Genomic DNA, 22,925 nt, shown 5'->3' with positions numbered 1-22,925 from the left:
TTAAAGCAGCAGGGACAGCCATACTAGCACAGGAAAAAACACATATATACGTAGATAAATACTTGTTCTACTTGCATAATATATGTATTGTAGTGTCCACATTTTGATTTCAGTGAATTTTATATAGTAAATAAAGAGAAAACTGTTTCAGGCATTTTCCATCTTTCCTGCCTCTGACTGAAGCCAATCCTGATGTCATTCCCCCCCTTACTCTTTTTTTCTCCTATAAGGTGCACTGTTATATCTAGCTTGCTTTGTAAACACATGTGAACACAGCATAGATCTTATTTCAGCAGCTTCTGCAGAGGGGTGAGGTGTATTTCCCTTCTCAGCCTCGTGTCACACTGAACTGCCCTCAGCCAATCAATGAGGAGCAGGAATGTGGGAGGGAAGATAACAAGCTTCCCTCTACTTGGTAATGTACCAAATAGAGCCAGGCTGACTGAGATGAGATTCATTACAGCAGAAACATTTATGATTATATTGGAATGCTTACAATACTGGGTCAGGTTGTAGGCTGTATAATAAACACAGAGCAGTGGGTAAATGGAATTTGATTTTATGGCTGACAATCCTGCTTTAAGGTGGCCATACACTGGTCAATGTGGCCATCAGATAGATCCCTCTTCCATTATCTGTTCAGAGAGGGATCTGTCTGATTGAATCCCACGACACACTTCACATAGATTATCAATAGATTTCAGCATGAAGAATCTATTGCACCTGCAGTGTCGCCCGGTCGTGCATCCATGTAGAGGAGCAGCATGTAGGGGCAGCTGGGGGCAGCTACTTGTAGCTGTGCAACATTTAGGGGCAGCTTTCTCTCACCTGTCCGTGGCACAATTTACGTGTCTTCTGTCTCTGCCGGGTGCTCCTTAGAAGATCTCACTCTTGACTCTCAAGTACTGGGAAGCTTGTCAGACATAGGTGGGAGGAGCCACCCTAAACAACTGTGAACAGCTGCGAAGCAGTGTGAAATAAACAATCTTACCTCGTAAAGGAAGAATAATAAGAAATATTCAATTTTTACACTTGAAGTGGTCTGAAACTCCGGCATAAGTAATATTGTCTGTTTACAAATTACAAGTTTCCAATGTGTAGTTTATCGTGCCCTAATAGCTGGCATTGCATTTTATTCAAACTGCTTTTTATTATATATTAACATATTTTAATGAGCTATTCTGAACTGTGTGTATGTCTGAAGCACAGAGAGTTCCTTTTCACTTGTTACACTGTATTTACACACATTGTAACAACATTGGAATGTAAACAAAGATACTGTTATCACTAGTTTGGATGTGAATAGCAGGACAAAGTGCTTTGTTTAACCACTTCAGTGATGTTCTGCTAAAAAAAAAAAAATCTGGGATAGTAGCTTTCAAGTTGTGAGGAATCTTTTAGAGCAAAGTAGAAATGCTGACTCTCAGACCACTTTAAAGGATGATGCATTTTGTGGGCCTTACCCGCTTCTTCGGGGCAAAAAATACAAGGTCTGCACATTAGACTAATGGTGGCCATACATGGTACAATTTTTTCATCCAATCTTACCATTTCTATGTAGTATAAGGGTAAATTAAGTGAATATACTGAAAGGATAATTTAGGCAGTTCCCTTATACAGTATAACATAGAAATGGTAAGATTAGATGAAAAAATTGTACCATGTATGTCCACCACAAGAGCGCCTTTTGAGAGCAACTGCTTTTAAAATAAATGAAAAAATTAATCATGTAAAGATCTAATGCTGCTGCATGTTGTAATAGGACTGTGTCTGTTTCTCGTAGGTGACGGCCCCGTATCTCCACATCGGTTCCCTGGCGGCCATGACGCTGCTCTCCTGGCCTGTGGCGCTGTACTTTGTCAGGACGAGTAAAAGAAGTAAGTCTTACTTAAAGGAAACCTGAACTGAAAATTAAAAGTCAAAATAAACATACACACGTCATACTTACCTCCCGTATAGTCTGCTCATCAAGGTGGAGGGGGGATTAGGTTTAAAGGGAACCTAAGATGGGTGATTATATAGAAAATATACATACTTGGCGTGACAGTTAAAAATGGCGCACAGCACCAGGGGAATGAAAAGGGCGCCGCATAGACTCACATTATAGAACGCTATTTAGCGTTATAAGTGTTAAAAAATGGCGCAGGCAGTGTGCCTTACACTTATAACGCTAAATAGCGTTATAAATCTTCAAAAATGCAGAGGGCAGCGGTGGTCGGGGGGAGAGAGGCAGTGGACACTGGAGGGAATAGGCATCGGGGGAGGATGTGTGTAATATCCATACATTACCTTTTCCCGGCCGGCGATCGCACCTTCCCTCCGCTCCTGCACTACTTCCATTAGTTTGCTGTAGTCCTGCAGCCGGCCAATCACCATGTGGCTTCAGTCTCCGCATGGTGATTGGCCGGCTGCAGTGCTACAAGCAAACAAATGGAAGAAGTGCAGGAGCGGAGGGAAGGAGCGATCGCCGGACGGAACAAGGTAATGTATGGATATTACACACATCCTCCCCCGATGCCTATTCCCTGCAGTGTCCGCTGCTTCTCTCCCCCCAACCCCCGCTGCCTACACTAACCCCATGCATTTTTTAATGTCGCACTGTTCTGAAATAAATGTATCAGAAAACACTATTTACTGGTTGAATGTATTTACATTAAAACAGTAAATAGCGTTTTATGATACATTTATCGGCAGAACGGTCCGCCATTTTTCTCCCTGCGCCATTTTTAGATGGACGCACATACTTGCGGCTACCTCCAGCCCCCTCTGGCCTGATCGCTCCCATGCCGTTCTCTTCTGCCTCTCCATTCGCCCGCAACTGGCCCCGGAAAATCCTCCAGTTGGGTCCAGTACATGCAGTCACAGTCCGGCCAGACGCACTCCCCTGTCTCGTTTCCATCGCCGGGAGCATTTCCTGGTGATGTGAACGCGGCGGGAGAGCACACTGGGCCATGCCGCACATGTGCAGTTGGCCCTGGACCGGAGGACTTCCCAGGGCCAATGGTGGGTGAAAGGAGAGGGAGAAGAGGCCGGGGAGGGCTGGAGGAAGCCCCAGGTATGTATATTTTCTTTATCATCCCCCATCTCAGGTTCCCTCTAAGCATTAGGTAAGGTGTTCGTTTTAGGCACTAGAAGGAGAATTCAAGTGAGAATGGGAGGTGGGTTTGTCTATAGTAAAATATAGACAACTCCTATGCGCCCAAATGCAAAGGCGGCACTATACGTATGCTGAATAGACCGCTCTGAGCCTGCAGGATGGACTGGCTATTCATACTCTTGCACAGCCTGAGCGATGACAGGTGTTCTTTACTATGCCAGGCCCGTCACTGCTTCCAGTTGCATTGTGGGAGGTCTGGTGGCGGTTGTGTGACGTCTCCCGAAGCTTCTGGCCTGTTCAGCGCTTTGGTGTTTGTTGAGGAATGTTAAGGATATTAAAATATTCCGCAGTCGCCTCTTGCTGAAGGATCCAGATCTGCAACATTTCATGCAGACGATGCCGTCTTTGTGCCGCTGCATCAAAAGAAAACCTTTTATTCGGCGGATAGGATGAATCACCGCTGCTATTTGCTTTAGCCATAAAGGGACGTTCAACTTTCACTGCGGGGAGAAAGAAAAAACTGTTTTCTCCAGAAACACTATAGGCTAAGATTTATATGTATGGACCACCTACATAAATTAGGCCTTTCACATGGATGGGTGCACTCAGAACAGGATTATCCACCAGGCAACTTAGGCAGGTGCCTGGGGCCTAGTGGGTGTCAAGGGGCCTACCAGCTGCCTTCTCTGACCTCTCTCAACTTCAGCTTACCAAAAAGACCACAAGGGAGCCCCCAAACTATCTTGCCTAGGGCCTCTACACATCTTAAAGTGATCCCAAGCCAAAGCTCGGGTACAAAATGAGATACTTACCTAAACAGAGGGAAGCCTCAGGATCCTATTACACTTCCCTCGGTATTCTGATGTCCCCCGTCGTGGAGCCAGGCCCCCCGGAAGATTAGCAACAAGGCATTGTCACTAATCATATCGGGGCTGCGCAGCTCCTCGAACTGCAGTGTGGCCACGCAGTAAGCCGGAGCCGTTCTTGCACAAGCAGCTCCTTGCTATTGCGCATGCGTGGCCACACTGGTAACTGAGGAGGAGCGTGGCCCCGATCTGGAGGGAAGCCGTGCTGAGCGACAGGCGACATTGGAGCACCGAGGGAAACCCCAATAGGATCCTGAGGCTTCCCTCTCTTCAGGTAAGTATCTCATTTTGTACCCGAACTTCGGCTCAGGATCACTTGAACCCATCTATGGGTTAGCTGCACACATGCCACGCGGTTCATCTGCTGATCTGTCTAGCACAGAATGCCCTCCGGCTGCTGTGTAATGCCACCAGGTGGCAGTATTTGTAGCCTGAGTGCCAGCGGCTGATACTGTGACAATCCAACCCCGCGATCTCGTCTAAAAGACGTTAAAAGACCGGTTGCTGGATCGTTAGAAGGTAGTAATGTGACAGAGCATGCCAATCCCGTCTAATCTGCTTCCGTTACCAATTAGGGAATAGTCACCTCCGATAGTTGGAAGTACGGTGAACAGACTGACGCTAAAGATTGGTCGCAACGCTGTCGACAATATGTAATGTGACAATCACTCACCAATCCCATATTACTAGGCCACTGTTGCCATGCAGGTCTCATGCACTATAGACTTCTGGAGGCAGATTCACTGTGTGCGTAGTAAACGGTTAAGTTTGGTTGGAGGTGCCCATACATGTACAATCCCGATTGTATGCACAATCACTAAACTAAAAAATATAGTTTTCACGCTGCAAATCGGGTAATTTCACTGCCACCACTCTCCGATTTGAAAGGGCGAAGAGACCCCAACCCTATCATAATATGGCAGCCAGCCCAATCTCGTCCGAGATGCTCCGGTAACCGTTCGGGGAATAGTCACTTCCGACGGCTTGAAGACTGTGAGCAGTGTGACGTTAAAGAAAGGTTACTGGGTCCATATTAGTGTTGGGCGAACAGTGTTCGCCACTGTTCGGGTTCTGCAGAACATCACCCTGTTCGGGTGATGTTCGAGTTCGGCCGAACACCTGACGGTGCTCGGCCAAACCGTTCGGCCATATGGCCGAACTAAGAGCGCATGGCCGAACGTTCCCCGAACGTTCGGCTAGCGCTGTGATTGGCCGAACGGGTCACGTGGTTCGGACCCGAACGCGCTCTGATTGGCCGAACTGTCACGTGGTTCGGGTAAATAAATACCCGAACCACGTCATATCTCCGCCATTTGTCTGTGGGTTTAGCTTTGGGTAGGCAGGCAGGGTAGTTCGCGCTCCAGCCACGCTAGCCAGGGTCCCCCCTGTCATTGTGTCACTGCTGGGAACAGTAGTACACCGCTTGCTCAGCCACACTATATAGCATTCTGTTTACTGCCACTCTGTGTACCTCGCTCAGCCACACTATATAGCATTCTGTTTACTGCCACTCTGTGTCTGCTGGGAATAGTAGTACACCGCTTGCTCAGCCACACTATATAGCATTCTGTTTACTGCCACTCTGTGTACCTCGCTCAGCCACACTATATAGCATTCTGTTTACTGCCACTCTGTGTCTGCTGGGAATAGTGGTACACCGCTCGCTCAGCCACACTATATAGCATTCTGTTCACTGTTCTGTGTCTGCTGGGAATAGTGGTACACCGCTTGCTCAGCCACACTATATAGCATTCTGTTTACTGTTCTGTGTCTGCTGGGAATAGTGGTACACCGCTCGCTCATCCACACTATATAGCATTCTGTTCACTGTTCTGTGTCTGCTGGGAATAGTGGTACACCGCTCGCTCAGCCACACTATATAGCATTCTGTTCACTGTTCTGTGTCTGCTGGGAATAGTGGTACACCGCTCGCTCAGCCACACTATATAGCATTCTGTTCACTGTTCTGTGTCTGCTGGGAATAGTGGTACACCGCTCGCTCAGCCACACTATATAGCATTCTGTTTACTGTTCTGTGTCTGCTGGGAATAGTGGTACACCGCTCGCTCAGCCACACTATATAGCATTCTGTTTACTGTTCTGTGTCTGCTGGGAATAGTGGTACACCGCTCGCTCAGCCACACTATATAGCATTCTGTTTACTGTTCTGTGTCTGCTGGGAACAGTAGTACACCGCTCGCTCAGCCAGAGTATATAGCATTGTGTTTACTGCCACTCTGTGTACACCGCTCAGCCAGACTATATACCATTGTTTACTGACACTCTGTGTACACCGCTCAGCCAGACTATATACCATTGTTTACTGACACTCTGTGTACACCGCTCAGCCAGACTATATACCATTGTTTACTGACACTCTGTGTACACCGCTCAGCCAGACTATATACCATTGTTTACTGCCACTCTGATTCTGCTGGGAACAGTAGTACACCGCTCGCTCAGCCAGACTATATACCATTGTTTACTGACACTATATAGCAGACTATATAGCATTGTGTGTACACCGCTCAGCCAGACTATATACCATTGTTTACTGACACTCTGTGTACACCGCTCAGCCAGACTATATACCATTGTTTACTGCCACTCTGATTCTGCTGGGAACAGTAGTACACCGCTCGCTCAGCCAGACTATATAGCATTGTGTTTACTGCCACTCTGTGTACACCGCTCAGCCACACTATATAGCATTGCGTACTCTGCCAGTCAGTGTGTATATTGCTGGGATCAGTAATACTCCACTCACCGTCAACCACTATATGAGCTCAACATGAGTTCCCCAGAGACCTCCGCTGTGAGCAGCACTCCCAACAACAGCAACAGCCAACGCCCCACGCAAGCTATAACATCCACCCCAGCAGCCAGTGGTCAGCAGCAGCCCTCCCCGGAGGAGAACGTTGTGTCCATCAGTCCGTCGCCAGAGCGATTAATGAGGGCTGCCATTGAGCAGATGATGGGGCCTGATGTGGAGGAGGAGGTCTGGCTCAGGCCAGCATCCCAAGTTAATGTTGAGGACGATGAGGGGTCTGTGTCTGGGGATGTTGGGGTGGCAGAGGTGGTGGGTGGGTCAGACTCAGGAGAAGAGTTGTATGATGAGGATGATGATCGGGACCATCTGTATGTGCCTCAGAGTCCGACCCCGGAAAACATGTTGTATCGTGTGTTTAGGTACTAAAATCTGCGTTCCCTCCCAGTAGTGTTGGGCGAACAGTGTTTGCCACTGTTCGGGTTCTGCAGAACATCACCCTGTTCGGGGTGACTATATAGCAGACTATATAGCATTGTGTTTAATGCCACTCTGTGTACACGGCTCAGCCACACTATATAGCATTGTGTTTACTTCCACTCTGTGTCTGCTGGGAACAGTAGTACACCGCTCACCCGCCACTGTATAGCATTGTGCTCTGTGTCACTGCTGACAATAGTGGTACACCGCTCACCCACCACTGTATAGCATTTCTGTACTGCCACTGTACTGCTGCCAGTCAGCGTGTACTTTAAGGATAAGTGAAATGAGGAAGAAATCCGGTGAAAGAGGGAGGGGCAAGGGAAGAGGTGTTTCCCCTGACGGTTCACGTACAGGCCACAGGGGAGCACCCAAGAAAACCCACTCAATACTGCCCATGTTGTCCAGGACAACAACCCTCACAGATCCAAAAGAACAGGACCAGATAATTACTTGGATGACCTCTCAAGCGTCCAGCAGTGGGTTAAGCAGCACCAGCACATCACGCACGAGGTCCGAGTCCTCAGCCAGTTAAAGTCTGGGCTTTCTTTGAAGACTGCACTGAGGATGTTACCATGGCGATTTGCAAGGTGTGCAAGACCCGCCTGAGCAGGGGGAAAAGTATTAACAACCTCTCCACCACCAGCATGAGCCGCCACATTCTATCCAAACATCCCACTCTGTGGGCAAACGCGGCAGGACAGGGTACCACCAGCAACACTGCCTCCCTTGGGTTCACCAGACTCACCACCAGACCCGCCTCAGCAGCAGCAGTAGCCCAGCCATTGCGTGGTTCACAACATTCACAAACATCAGACGATGCTGACACTGTCACTTTCCGGACTAGTGCTCTTGAGGTCTCCCAGTGTTCATCAAACACAACAACCAACAGCCCTTCGGTGTGCAGCGCTACGGTTGAGTTGTCTGTCTCTGAGATGTTTGAGCACAAGAGGAAATTGCCAGCAAATGACCCCCGGGCCGTGGCAGTAACAGCCAGCCAGCATAGCCAAGCTTCTGGCCTGCGAAATGCTGCCATATCGAGTGGTGGAGACAAACAGCTTCAAGGGCATGATGTCAGTGGCCATCCCACGTTACGTGGTTCCCAGCCGCTACCACTTTGCGCGCTCTGCAGTGCCTGAGTTGCATGAGCACGTGGTCAGCGAAATAACCCGAAGCTTGAAGAATGCCGTTGCCTGCAAGGTTCACCTCACCACTGACACCTGGACGAGTGCGTTCGGCCAGGGTCGATACATCTCCCTTACCGCGCACTGGGTGAACCTTGTGGAGCCTGGCAGCGATTCCTCACCTGCTACGGCGCGGGTGTTGCCCACACCGCAAAAAGCTGGGTAACAACAGCAGCACCTACCTCTCTGACTCCTTCTCCTCCAACGCATCTCAAAGCTGTACCTCATCCGGAAATGCTAACCCAGCACCAGCAGCAGTAGGATCGTGGAAGCAGTGCAGCACAGCTGTTGGCATGCGTCAGCAAGCGTTGCTGAAGCTGATCTGCCTTGGGGATAAGCAGCACACAGGGGAGGAAATTTGGAGGGGAATAAAGGAACAGACGGATTTGTGGCTGGCACCGCTGGACCTGAAACCGGGCATGAAGCTAGACACCTGGCACGAACTGGCAATGTACGCAATAGAGGTGCTGGCTTGCCCGGCAGCCAGCGTTATGTCGGAACGCTGTTTCAGTGCTGCCGGAGGCATCATCACAGATCGGCGTATCCGCCTCTCCACAGAAAATGCAGACCGTCTGACTCAAATTAAAATGAATCAATCCTGGATTGGAAACGACTACGCAACACTCCTGGACCCCAACCAAGTAACATGACCGATGAACATCTGGGATGGTTTAGCGTTTCCGGTCCCTGTTTATTGAACCTCTCATCTGTATTACATTTATGACTGCATGGCGGCAAAAAGCATTGCTGCTATATCCGCACGCTTTTTGTCCTCATGCAAGGCCTGGGTTGTTGTGTCTCACAAAGCGTGGCCTTCTCCTCCTGCGCCTCCTCCTGTTCCATCACGTGTGCTGCTGCTGCTGCTGCTGCTGCTGGGTTACCGTTGCCGGTCCCTGTTTATGGAACCTCTTATCTTTATTACATTTATGACTACATGGCGGTACAAAGCATGCTATCCGCACGCTTTTTGTCCTCATGCAAGGCCTGGGTTGTTGTGTCTCACAAAGCGTGGCCTTCTCCTCCTGCGCCTCCTCCTGTTCCATCACGTGTGCTGCTGCTGCTGCTGCTGCTGGGTTAGCGTTGCCGCGTGGTCCCTGTTTATTGAACCTCTTATCTTTATTACATTTATGACTACATGGCGGTACAAAGCATGCTATCCGCACGCTTTTTGTCCTCATGCAAGGCCTGGGTTGTTGTGTCTCACAAAGCGTGGCCTTCTCCTCCTGCGCCTCCTCCTGTTCCATCACGTGTGCTGCTGCTGGGTTAGCGTTGCCGCGTGGTCCCTGTTTATTGAACCACTTATCTTTATTACATTTATGACTGCATGGTGGTACAAAGCATGCTATCCGCACGCTTCTTGTCCTCATGCAAGGCCTGGGTTGTTGTGTCTCAAAGCGTGGCCTTCTCCTCCTGCGCCACCCTCCTCCTGTTCCATCACGTGTGCTGCTGCTGGATTAGCATTACCGGTCCCTTTTCCTGGAACCTCTTATATGTATTACATTTATGACTGCATGCCGACAAAAAGCATGTTACCTGTGCAAAGAAAACAGACATTTCCCGCATTTAAAAGACAGTTTTCCCTTTGAAACTTTAAAATCGATTTTCTCAAAAACTATAAGCTCTTTTTGCTAAATTTTTTTTCCTCTTGTACCCACTCCCAAGGTGCACATACCCTGTAAATTTGGGGTATGTAGCATGTAAGGAGGCTTTACAAACCACAAAAGTTCGGGTCCCCATTGACTTCCATTATGTTCGGAGTTCGGGTCGAACACCCGAACATCGCGGCCATGTTCGGCCTGTTCGGCCCGAACCCGAACATCTAGATGTTCGCCCAACACTAGTCCATATATGATGTGATCTTGATTGTATGTACAATCGATAAACTAAAGTTATTGATTCCGCACAGGAAATCGGGTACTAGATAATCCTAGAAGGAAGAAACGGTTATTTACAACCTAGCTAGCAAATCAACAATTTATAAGAAAATAATAAAACAATGCGGTAGAATGACTCTTTGGAGGGGCAGATCCTTTGTAGCAACAATCAGATGACCAGAACAGGCACAAGACTGAACGATAAAATTGTTAGTTTTATTCAAAAACTACATACACACAGTATACTTTAACCCACAGCTAAATATACCTGTCCGGCAGAACAGATTGGTTTGATACAAAGAGAGTAGAGATGAAAGAGAAACAGAATGTCTTAAAATACAGTTCAAATACCGTTATTGGTAGTAGAGTTGTCGCGAACGGTTCCAGGCGAACTTCGGTGGTTCTCGTTTGCCAAGAGCAGGCGAACTTTTCCGGAAGTTCGATTCGCCCCATAATACTCTATTGAGCAGAACTTTGACCCTCTACATCACAGTCAGCAGGCACATTGTTGCCAATCAGACTGCACTCACTCCTGGAGCCCCACCCCCCCCTTATAAAAGGCAAGGTCCTTGTGTCGTTTTACTCACTAGTCTGCCTGCACTAATTAGTTTAGGGACAGCTGCTGACAGACTCTGCTAGGGAGGAGGGTCTCATCTTCCAGGGAATTGTAGGCTTTTAAAAGCCAGCTTACATACCTTGGCTGGGAATTGAACCCAGGTCTTGGCCGGGAATTTAACCCAGATCTGAGTGCTTGGTAGTCAGCTCTCTTAACCGCTGGTCCACCACCAGCACTACATGCTGAAGGCAGCCTAGCATGTACCATTATGATCTATCCTAGAGAAAAATGAGCTTGCTTAAAGATTTGTAGGCTTTTAAAAGCCAGCTTACATACCTTGGCCAGGAATTGAACCCAGGTCTTGGCCGGGAATTGAACCCAGGTCTGAGTGCTTGGTAGTCAGCTCTCTTAACTGCTGTTCCACCACCAGCACTACATGCTGAAAGCAGCCTAGCATGTACCATTATGATCTATCCTACAGAAAAATGAGCTTGTTTACTGCGTGGCCACGCTGCAGTTGGAGGAGCTGCGCGACCCCGATATGATAAGTGACAATGCCTTGTTGCTAATCTTCTGGGGGGCCTGGCTCTGCGACGGGAGACATCAGATTACCGAGGGAAGTGTAATAGGATCCTGAGGCTTCCCTCTGTTTAGGTAAGTATCTCATTTTGTACCCGAGCTTTGGCTCGGGATCACTTTAAGATGTAGTGAGGCCCTAGGCAAGATAGTTTGGGGGCTCCCTTGTGGTCTTTTTGGTAAGCTGAAGTTGAGAGAGGTCAGAGAAGGCAGCTGGTAGGCCCCTTGACACCCACTAGGCCCCAGGCACCTGCCTAGGTTGTTTTTCTCTAGGATAGATCATAATGGTACATGCTAGGCTGCCTTCAGCATGTAGTGCTGGTGGTGGACCACCGGTTAAGAGAGCTGACTACCAAGCACTCAGACCTGGGTTCAATTCCTGGCCAAGGTATGTAAGCTGGCTTTTAAAAGCCTACAAATCTTTAAGCAAGCTCATTTTTCTCTAGGATAGATCATAATGGTACATGCTAGGCTGCTTTCAGCATGTAGTGCTGGTGGTGGACCAGCGGTTAAGAGAGCTGACTACCAAGCACTCAGACCTGGGTTCAATTCCCGGCCAAGACCTGGGTTCAATTCCCGGCCAAGACCTGGGTTCAATTCTTGGCCAAGGTATGTAAGCTGGCTTTTAAAAGCCTACAAATCTTTAAAGAGAATCTGTATTGTTAAAATCGCACAAAAGTAAACATACCAGTGCGTTAGGGGACATCTCCTATCACCCTCTGTCACAATTTCGCCGCTCCCCGCCGCATTAAAAGTAGTCAAAAACAGTTTTAAAAAGTTTGTTTATAAACAAACAAAATGGCCACCAAAACAGGAAGTAGATTGATGTACAATATGTCCACACATAGAAAATACATCCATACACAAGCAGGCTGCATACAGCTTTCCTTTTGAATCTCAAAAGATCATTTGTGTGTTTACCTTCTGTCCCCTTCTTCTCTCATGCACTGAACATTACAGGCTTCCTGCAGACAGCTCTGCCTGTGCCTGTGTTTGTAATCCCTCAGTATGTGTCAGCCAGCTACTTTCACAGCCAAACAGAGGAGGATTTTTATCCAGCTCTCTTCTATCACTGATAAGATAGCAGAGACCCTGCTGGCTTATGTAAATGAAACACACACTGGAGTGTGCATAGAGGAACAGACCAGCACAGAAGAATTGGCAGCCTTCCAGACACAGGCCGACAAGTCTGACAAGGGAAAGATACTGTAAGGCCCTTCAGAGTACCTGCTCACAAATCAGCTCCAATGCCCCAATCTATCACCACACGCTTCACCCTATGTGGCGCGTCCCCGCTTGAACAGGAGGTGAGGAAGTAACACCTACCTGACTTCGGTTACACCCAGGCCTTAAGTGTGCAAAGTATTGGAGCTGAATGCAGGGTGAGCAGATAAACCTCCAGGCCAAACAAGACACACAGAATATATCGAGTCCAGAACAGTCCAGGGTCATACACGTGAGATCAGATATGCAAGGTACAGAGCAGTAGGCAATAAGCAGAGTCTAATAACAATCCGAGTCAGGGCAGGCGGCAGGCAATAACAGAGTCCAGTAACAATCCGAGTCTAGGCAGGCGGCAGGCAATAACAGAGTCCAGTAACAATCCGAGTCTAGGCAGGCGGCAGGCAAGAGTGGTCGAGGTACAGGCAAAGGTCAAAATCCAGGAATCCAATGACACAGAAGTATAACAGCACCCAGGCAACTAGCAAAAGCTAACGCTATCACGGGCAATGACAGGAAGCACTCAGCAGGCTTATATTCTACATGCAACCAATCAGTGGCCGGCCACATGCACCCAACAGCCAATCACACACAGGCATTAATCAGCTGACAGTGAGGTCAGCTGAAACAGATGACCACAACAAGCCAACTGACCCACCCAATACTGACCAGCAAACCTTTCTGACAGTATTAGTCATAGCACAGTGGTCAAACTCACCACCTCCGACGTGGGAGACCAGGGTTCAATCCCAGGCAGGGTCAGAAATTATTATTTCATATTTAAATAAAACCCCTGCTAAGTGTCAGCTGACTACCTCAGTCGTCGCCTCAGACCATACTGCGGCCGAGAGGAGCGGATCCTTACAGTACCCCTCCCCTGAGGAGTGGTCTCCGAACACTCCAACCTGGGTTTATCTGGAAATTTGCTATAAAATTCTTTAATTACCTCATCAGCGTGAACATCTCTGGCCGGAACCCAAGATCTCTCCTCTGGTCCATAACCCTTCCAGTCAATGAGAAACTGAAGGGATTTCCTGACAACACGAGAATCTAAAATTCTCTCGACCTCGTACTCCGGATTACCATCAATTTCTACAGGAGGAGGGGGACTGGACTGATCACTCTTTGCTGCAGACTTTAAAAGAGAAACATGAAAAGAATCCACACCCCGAACAGACGAAGGCATCCTAACCCTGTAAGTAACTTTATTGATTTGTTCAATCACTGGGTACGGACCAATAAATTTAGGACCTAACTTAGATGAAGGTTGTCTTAAAGGGATGTTTCGTGTGGACACCCATACCAAATCCCCTGGGGCAAAGACTGGTTCCGGAGTACGATGATGATCAGAAAAAAATTTTTGGCGTTTTGTAGCAACCTCAAGATTAGTTTTTACCTGTTGCCAGACAGATGTCATATGTAAAAACCAATTTTCCAAACTTGGAAGATCAGATGGAGGACCAGAGAGAGAACAGAACTTGGGATTCCGTCCAAAAACAACCTGAAAAGGAGACATTTTAGTAGAAGCATTAATTAAATTATTCATGGCAAATTCTGCGAAAGGCAAATACTCCGACCAATTTTCCTGCTGACTGGCTACAAAACATCGTAAAAACTGTTCCAACGATTGATTCGTTCTTTCTGTCTGACCGTTAGACTCAGGATGGAACCCAGAGGAAAATGACAGAGTGATTCCAATTCGATCACAAAATGCACGCCAAAATCGTGACACGAACTGGACCCCCCTGTCAGATACAATATTCTCAGGTATTCCATGTAATCTGAATATGTTCTCAATAAATAAAATTGCCAGCTCTTTGGCTGTAGGCAGCTTGGCAAGAGGTACAAAGTGACACATTTTGCTAAATCTGTCTACCACTACCCAAACTACGGTATAACCTTGAGAAGGAGGCAACTCAACAATGAAGTCCATAGAGATTTGAGACCATGGCTTAGACGGTATGGGTAATGGCAGAAGAGACCCTTGAGGAGATTTACGTACTGCTTTACTCCTGGCACACACAGGACAGGCTTTTACAAATTCCTGAGCATCCCTTCTTAAGGAAGGCCACCAAACATGTCTCTTTAAAAGATCAATAGTTTTAGTCTCCCCAGGATGACCCACACTCTTGGACTCGTGAAATTGTTGGAGAACCTGCAACCTAAGGTTAAGCGGAACAAACAATTTATCAGACGGTTTTCCTGCAGGAGCTTCACTCTGGCAGGCCCTCAAACTCTCAGAAAGATCAAGAGACAGAGTGATATTTGCAGACACAATACAATGGGAAGGTATAATGGGTGTATCAGACTTAGACAGCACACATGACTTCTCAAAACAATGGGATAAGGCGTCTGCCTTGACATTTTTAGAACCCGGTTTGTACGTAATCCTGAAATTAAAGCGTGAGAAAAATAATGACCAGCGTGCCTGACGAGGATTCAACCTCTTAGCATTTTCAATATATTCTAAGTTCTTATGGTCGGTGTAAACGGTGACTGGATGCATAGCCCCCTCTAACCAATGACGCCACTCCTCAAAAGCCAGTTTTACACCCAATAGTTCCCTGTTTCCAATATCGTAATTTTGCTCGGCAGCTGAAAACTTTTTAGAAAAAAAAACACAAGGGTGAAGTAGTTCAGGAGTACCTGCAAATTGAGACAAGACAGCTCCCACCCCCCGTTCAGAAGCATCCACTTCCAGGAAAAAAGGGCGCTGCACATCAGGATGCACCAGGATGGGGGCGGAGCAAAAGGCCTCCTTGAGAATTTTGAAGGCCTTAAGAGCAGAAGGTCCCCAATTAGAAGGATCCGCCCCCTTCTTAGTGAGATCAGTCAATGGAGCGACCTTGATGGAAAAACCTTTGATAAATTTCCTATAAAAGTTAGCAAATCCTAAAAATCTCTGTAAGGACTTCAAATCAGTAGGTTGTGGCCACTCCAGGACTGCTGACACTTTAGCTGGATCCATGGCCAAGCCAGAATCAGACATGACATAACCAAGGAAAGAAACTTCATTTTTCTCAAACTCACATTTTTCCAACTTAGCATATAAGGAATTCTCCCTTAATTTTTGAAGAACCTGTTGTACATGCCTACGATGTTCAGGTAATGAGGAAGAAAAAATTAATATGTCATCAAGATACACAACAATAAATCGACCCAAAAATTCACGGAAAATATCATTTACGAAATCCTGGAAAACGGCTGGGGCATTACATAAACCAAATGGCATTACCAAGTATTCATAATGCCCGTCTTTGGTGTTGAAGGCCGTCTTCCACTCATCACCTTGCCTAATCCTGATTAAATTGTAAGCTCCCCTAAGATCCAACTTGGTAAAAATGCGAGCCCCTGCCACCTGAGTAAACAAATCGTCAATAAGAGGTAAAGGATATCGATTTTTTACTGTAATTTTGTTGAGACCCCTGTAATCAATACAGGGTCTAAGACCACCATCCTTTTTTTCTACAAAAAAAAACCCGGCACCTGCTGGAGAGGTCGAAGGACGAATAAATCCCTTCTCCAAATTTTCTTTTATATAATCTTTCATAGCCTGATCCTCAGGACCCGAAAGATTATACAAATGACCACGTGGTGGCATGGTTCCTGGTAAGAGATCAATAGGGCAGTCATAAGACCTGTGGGGAGGTAGTTTGTCAGCAGCCTGTGGACAGAAAACATCAGCATATTCATGATACACATAAGGTAATTTATCATCAATAAGGACTGCATTCAATTGCACATTATTGAGACAATGATTAACACAATGGGATGACCATTTGACTAGTTGTCCTGTCTGCCAATCAATAATAGGATTATGAAGCTTCAACCAAGGGAACCCCAAAATGATTGGACTGGAGGGAATGTTTAGCACAAAAAATTTTAAACGTTCTGAATGAAGTGCCCCAATTTTTATTGAAATGTCTGGCGTGACAGAAATTGGTTGACCATCCTGTAAAGGTGTATCATCAATGGCAGTCACATATAGTTTTTCAGGCGAGGCTGAAACAGGAATACCGAGCTCCTGGGCCAAAGACAAATCCATAAAGTTACCAGCAGCGCCACAATCAATAAATGCCTGCCCCTGATAATCTTTCTTATCCCCTTTGACACTAATGGGCAATAAGACACGTTCATATATGAGAGGAAATACCTGCTCGCCTAGATGGGTTTCCTCGGCCCCACCTAAGCGCTGAAGTTTTCCGGCTTCCTTTTAACTGGACACACTCGAGCAAGATGCCCTGCCCCACCACAGTACAGGCACAACCCCTCTGTACGTCTCCTTAACTTCTCAGCAGAAGACAATTTTGAGGAACCTATTTGCATAGGCTCCTCGTGGATGGAAGATGAAGTGGCTCCAAAAGGGCTTATAGATGAGGTGGAGACAACTGAAGGAGACCTTCCTTGACATCTCTGACGAACTCGACGGTCAATTCTGATGACCAGCGTGATGGCTTCTTCAAGAGAAACTGGAACTGGGTGGCTTAACAAAATGTCTTTGATAGTGTCGGAAAGACCGAACAGAAATTGATCAAGCAGAGCGGCCTCGTTCCACTTAGTAAGTACAGACCATCGCCGAAAATCAGAGGCATATTCTTCGGCTGACCTGCGACCCTGTCGGAGATCTCTGATCTTTTGAACGGCTGTGGTGAAAATGTCAGGATCAGCATATAATACAGACATTGCTTTAAAAAATTCTTCTACTGAAGATAAGGCGACATGCTCCTGTGGCAGACCAAAAGCCCAGGTCTGAGGTTCCCCTTGCAATAAGGAGATAACCAAAGCCACTCTCTGAGACTCAGAGCCGGATGCAATAGGCCGAACCCGGAAATACATCAGACAGGTGTTCATAAAATTGCTGAACTGCTCGCGGGAACCTGAAAATTTCTCCGGTAATGGCAACTTGGGTTCCACAAAAGACCCCGGAGGCAGAGGTCGAACTGGAGAGGTGGAGGAAGAAGCATCAGAAAATGCAGAAGCTTGATTATGTCCTTGCAGGGTAGTAACCATCTGGGTCAGCTGATTTACAGCTCCTGTTAACTGTAAAACTTGATGACGTAGCTCCTCCATGTATATATATTTTTTGGGCCCGTGATAATGTAAGGCCCTTCAGAGTACCTGCTCACAAATCAGCTCCAATGCCCCAATCTATCACCACACGCTTCACCCTATGTGGCGCGTCCCCGCTTGAACAGGAGGTGAGGAAGTAACACCTACCTGACTTCGGTTACACCCAGGCCTTAAGTGTGCAAAGTATTGGAGCTGAATGCAGGGTGAGCAGATAAACCTCCAGGCCAAACAAGACACACAGAATATATCGAGTCCAGAACAGTCCAGGGTCATACACGTGAGATCAGATATGCAAGGTACAGAGCAGTAGGCAATAAGCAGAGTCTAATAACAATCCGAGTCAGGGCAGGCGGCAGGCAATAACAGAGTCCAGTAACAATCCGAGTCTAGGCAGGCGGCAGGCAACAACAGAGTCCAGTAACAATCCGAGTCTAGGCAGGCGGCAGGCAAGAGTGGTCGAGGTACAGGCAAAGGTCAAAATCCAGGAATCCAATGACACAGAAGTATAACAGCACCCAGGCAACTAGCAAAAGCTAACGCTATCACGGGCAATGACAGGAAGCACTCAGCAGGCTTATATTCTACATGCAACCAATCAGTGGCCGGCCACATGCACCCAACAGCCAATCACACACAGGCATTAATCAGCTGACAGTGAGGTCAGCTGAAACAGATGACCACAACAAGCCAACTGACCCACCCAATACTGACCAGCAAACCTTTCTGACAGTATTAGTCATAGCACAGTGGTCAAACTCACCACCTCCGACGTGGGAGACCAGGGTTCAATCCCAGGCAGGGTCAGAAATTATTATTTCATATTTAAATAAAACCCCTGCTAAGTGTCAGCTGACTACCTCAGTCGTCGCCTCAGACCATACTGCGGCCGAGAGGAGCGGATCCTTACAGATACATTGATTTATTACAGAGACGGTGATAGTACAAAGTGCTGCAGTGAGCCAGAACAGATTAGAATAGGTTTAGGAACATGTAGGATGGTAGAAAAAACGTTGTAATTTTTGTTACAGAGTCACTTTAAGCAAGCTCATTTTTCTCTAGGATAGATCATAATGGTACATGCTAGGCTGCCTTCAGCATGTAGTGCTGGTGGTGGACCAGCGGTTAAGAGAGCTGACTACCAAGCACTCAGACCTGGGTTCAATTCCCGGGCCAAGACCTGGGTTCAATTCCCGGCCAAGGTATGTAAGCTGGCTTTTCCCTGGAAGATGAGACCCTCCTCCCTCCGGGAGGAGGAAGGAGGAGGGGATACACTGCCTGATGTTCTAAAGTAGTGTAGGCCTGTAATTGAATAATAAATGAGATTTCTGACCTTAAAATAGGGGTTTATGTGAAATGTAGATTTTTTTCTGGGACTTTTGATGTGTATTTCACTCAATCATCTCTTCCTCCAGGTATTAGATCACTTAAAACATGTTTTCTATCATTTTTACAGCCAGTAGAAATTTTTCTAAATTTTGAAGTTCGCCTCCCCATTGGAGTCTACTGCGGTTTGCAAACTTTTCCGCGAACCGAACCTTCCACGGAAGTTCGCGAACCGAAAATCGGAGGTTTGCGACATCACTAATTGGTAGTCCATGTCGCAAGTCTTTGGCAAAAAGTCCAAGATGGCGATGGCCATACGGCCAGAGGCTGTGGTGGGAAATAATTCAAGTGATTTTGCCAGTGCCCAGCTGGCTGTTGGTGGATGTTAACTCGACGTCAGATTTTAGCAATTGGACCTTGGACCACCTGGGCCCAGTTAAGTTATAGCTCTTTACACTAGCAAGGAGTGGGGGTGGGGATCACACACCTCTTTGGAACCTGAGATGAGCCAGCCTCTTCTCATGGAGACAAAAATATATCTAATGCATGATGGGAGTTCTATCTCCAAAACCGTACAGGTTATGTTAAATCTAGTAACATTTTCAGGTTGTTCAGAATTTATCAAAACCAATGATATCAAACTTGAGGGATCTGGAGTGAATTTTGACCCCAAAATGCATATCTCTGCTTTGGCAGGGCTTACCGTGAATTCGGAAACATCTAATCGTGTGGTTTGTTCCGAATTTCATAAGCGGGTTCTAAAGGCCGACGCTCATTTGGAAAGTCATATTTATGGCAAAAGATTGATTTCATATTTGTGAGGTCACAGAAAGGTTTTTTTTTAACTGGTCAGTGAAAAGGCCAGCTGTTTTCTCTAAGTGGCTTCTGCAGGATGCTAGCAGGACCCCCTGTGGCTAGCTCTTCAGCTGTTCTTTTCATGTACGGAACTTTGAGGTAGTGCCTTTTGGCTGCTCTGGACGAAGGTGTCAAAAATACAGACACCATTCTCCCAGAAGCTTGGGTTTTACAATTTATGTCAAGCACATATCTGACTTCTTCTGATGGATTGGCCATAGAAACTTTCCCGGAATGCTTGGGACCAGTTTTCACACCTAGGTGAAAGGTTTCGTAATTGAATGCTATCAGTGATTGCTGGCAGAGCCAGGTAGTAGGGAAAAAAAGTTGATTTAAAATGTCATTTTGGTTACTTGCAATGAAATTTGCCCTTCTTTGACTCAAATGGTGCACACACGGTTTTCTCGGGAACCATGTGAGCCTCACAGATACTTAGCGCAATTACTGCACAGCAAGAAACCTCCACATTCCAGAGCCAGTGGGCAACAGCCACCCACTCATAGGAAGACACTAAAACAGGGGTAGAGGTGCCCAATGCATAAAAGATAGGCTAATAAAGCTGTTGATCTTATAAACAGAGAGGTAATTGTTTGAAGAATTTGGACCAGTCTATTGCAAAACAGGTCTTTTATTTGAGCATTTATAATTGACGACAAGTTTCGCGGCTGCTTGCCCGCTTCCTCAGGTCAGTAAAAAAACAGGTGCCTTAAAGGGAACTGACCACATTCTCTTTCACTGGAATCTCTCCTGACATAGAAGCTGCCATGTTCCCCCCTCCCCTTCTCACATTCCTTATTTACAGAAGACAGAGATGCTATCTTAACACATTGAAACACACCATGGCTTTGAAGACACACTCCTAATTATTCACCCCCTTTGCGGATGAAAGGCATTGTTTACCTCTTGGTAATTAGCTCAATAAAACAATTAGAGGTTCCTGAAGTCTCTGCGGATGGGGACGGTCGGCAGGCCTGCTCAAACAGGCCAATTTAACAACTTTGAATGTAAAATACAAAGTAAAATTAAAGTTTATTTTAATAATGAAACAGATAGTCGGCATTCATTTTTTATGTGCTATAGAAATGTCCTGAGTGAAAAAAAGGTGCTCGGTTCACTTTAAAGTGTACCTGAGAGGAAAGCCACATTGGGGACCATACTTACCTGAAGCTTCCTTAAGTCCCCTTGAGACTGCTCTGTCCATTGCTGTGTCCCTGAGTGGCTCCTGTCAACCGCAATATGACTCAAAAGCCTGGCCGAGTTAATCTTAGTTGCACATGCGCGGCCAGGCGCGCTCCCGTGTTGCGCTCCCACAGCTGGAAGCATCTTGCGTGGTAGGGGAGCGCACCTGGCCGGGCCGCCCATGCGCAACAAAATCTTATCAGAACTGTAAGGAATCATTGTTAGAGGAAAATGATAAGCTTCAGAGAGGAACTGACGGTGAAGTAAGTATGTAATATTCATTTGCAGGTACATCATGTGTTTATTTTCAATATTTTTACTTGGTTCAAGTTCTCTTTCAGCATAAACTCTATATACAGTATGAGCGTTTGTGTATGTATTTTGCAGGCTATCAGCTGCTCATTGTGGGTCCATATCTCGCTGTGCTTCTCTTCCTCTTCTTTATTCCTCTGGGAATGTACTCACCATGCATCAGAGAGGAGGGGACTCTGGGTGCAAAGCCACTGCTGATTGGCCACAGAGGTCTACCAATGGTAAGTTGCAAGAGTTTCAAAAAGTTATTCTATCGGTTAAGTTTTTAAGGGGTTGATTCACAAAACTTATTTCACGAATTCTCTCACATATTTTTCGACATATAAGATTCAATTCAATTCAATTCACTTTATTGTCATTGTGTAACACAACGAAATTACTTTTCATGACAACCCCACAGTGCATATAGGGAACATAGTGATAGTAACAAGAAAGAGAAGAAATTATACACATATGCCAGGTAAGATGAACTTTTTCTCCCCCAAAAATGGGGAGAAAAAGTCCCTGCATTTTATATGCCAAGTACAGGGAGTCCCAGACTTACGAAAGCCCAACAATACGAACCGCCGACCCACCGTGACGTCGGGGACTCCCTGTATTGTCCCCCTGTGTTGAAATCCTCCACCCCCTGCAGGTCTCCTCCGCTCCCCATGTGTAAGTACAATTAGCGGCAGTGCAGCTCACCTAATCCACAGTTCTAGCGGCGACAGCAGATCTGTCCTCTCCCGCGTAACTCCCCCTAGTGACAGCTTCTGCCCTTGGGACAGAAGGGGACAAAGGAGGACACACAGGGGGAGCCGAGTAGGACACAGGGGAGCCGAGGAGGACATAAGGGGACACGCAGTCAGAAGGGGCAAAGGAGGACACACAGGGGGGCTGAGGAGGACACAGGGAGGCTGAGGAGGACCGAAGGGGACACAGGGGGACAGAAGGGGGACTGAGGAGGACACAGGGAAACCGAGGACACAGGGGGCCAAGGAGGACAGAAAGGGACGCAGGGGAACAGAAGGGGGACCGAGGAGGACACAGGGCAGCCGAGGAGGACACAGGGGGGCCAAGGAGGACAGAAGGGGAAACAGAGGGACAGAAGGAGGACCGAGGAGGACACAGGGGGACTGAGGAGGACACAGGGGAGCCGAGGGGGACCGAGGAGGACACAGGGGAGCTGAGGAGGACACAGGGGAGCCAAGGAGGACACAGGGGAGCCGAGGAGGACAGAAGGGGACAAAGGAGGACACATAGGGGGACTGAGGAGGACACAGGGGAGCCAAGGAGGACACAGGGGGGTGGAGGAGGACAGGAGGGGACACAGGAGGACAGAAGGGGACACAGGGGGAGACACTCTGCCTTAAAGGGGAACTGAAGAGAGAGGTATATGGAGGCTGTCATGTTTATTTCCTTTTAGACAATACCAGTTGCCTTGCAGCCCTGCTGATCCTCTGCCTCTAATACTATTAGCCATAGCCCCTGAACAAGCATGCAGCAGATCAGGTGTTTCAGTGGTTCAGACTTATAAGTCTGATCTGACAAGACTAGCTGCATGCTTGTTTCTGGTTTTAATCAGA

General features: G+C 47.1%; 1 protein-coding gene across 4 annotated transcripts in view; it reads left to right on the top strand.

Annotated features, from left to right (window-relative positions):
• GDPD4 (glycerophosphodiester phosphodiesterase domain containing 4) overlaps positions 1-22,925 on the top strand; it is a 122,447-nt gene that overhangs the window by 76,699 nt on the left and 22,823 nt on the right. For all 4 annotated transcript variants that reach the window (XM_068266682.1, XM_068266683.1, XM_068266681.1 and 1 more), the window contains 2 exons: positions 1,784-1,877; positions 21,436-21,581. In XM_068266682.1, coding sequence (XP_068122783.1) covers positions 1,784-1,877; positions 21,436-21,581 — 240 coding nt within the window. The remainder of the gene's footprint in view (positions 1-1,783; positions 1,878-21,435; positions 21,582-22,925) is intronic.

This window comes from Hyperolius riggenbachi, chromosome 2, assembly GCF_040937935.1.
Source record: "Hyperolius riggenbachi isolate aHypRig1 chromosome 2, aHypRig1.pri, whole genome shotgun sequence".
Classification (NCBI taxonomy): domain Eukaryota; kingdom Metazoa; phylum Chordata; class Amphibia; order Anura; family Hyperoliidae; genus Hyperolius; species Hyperolius riggenbachi.
The sequence above is the reverse complement of the archived record's forward strand: the minus strand, read 5'-3'. Positions and strand labels throughout refer to the sequence as shown.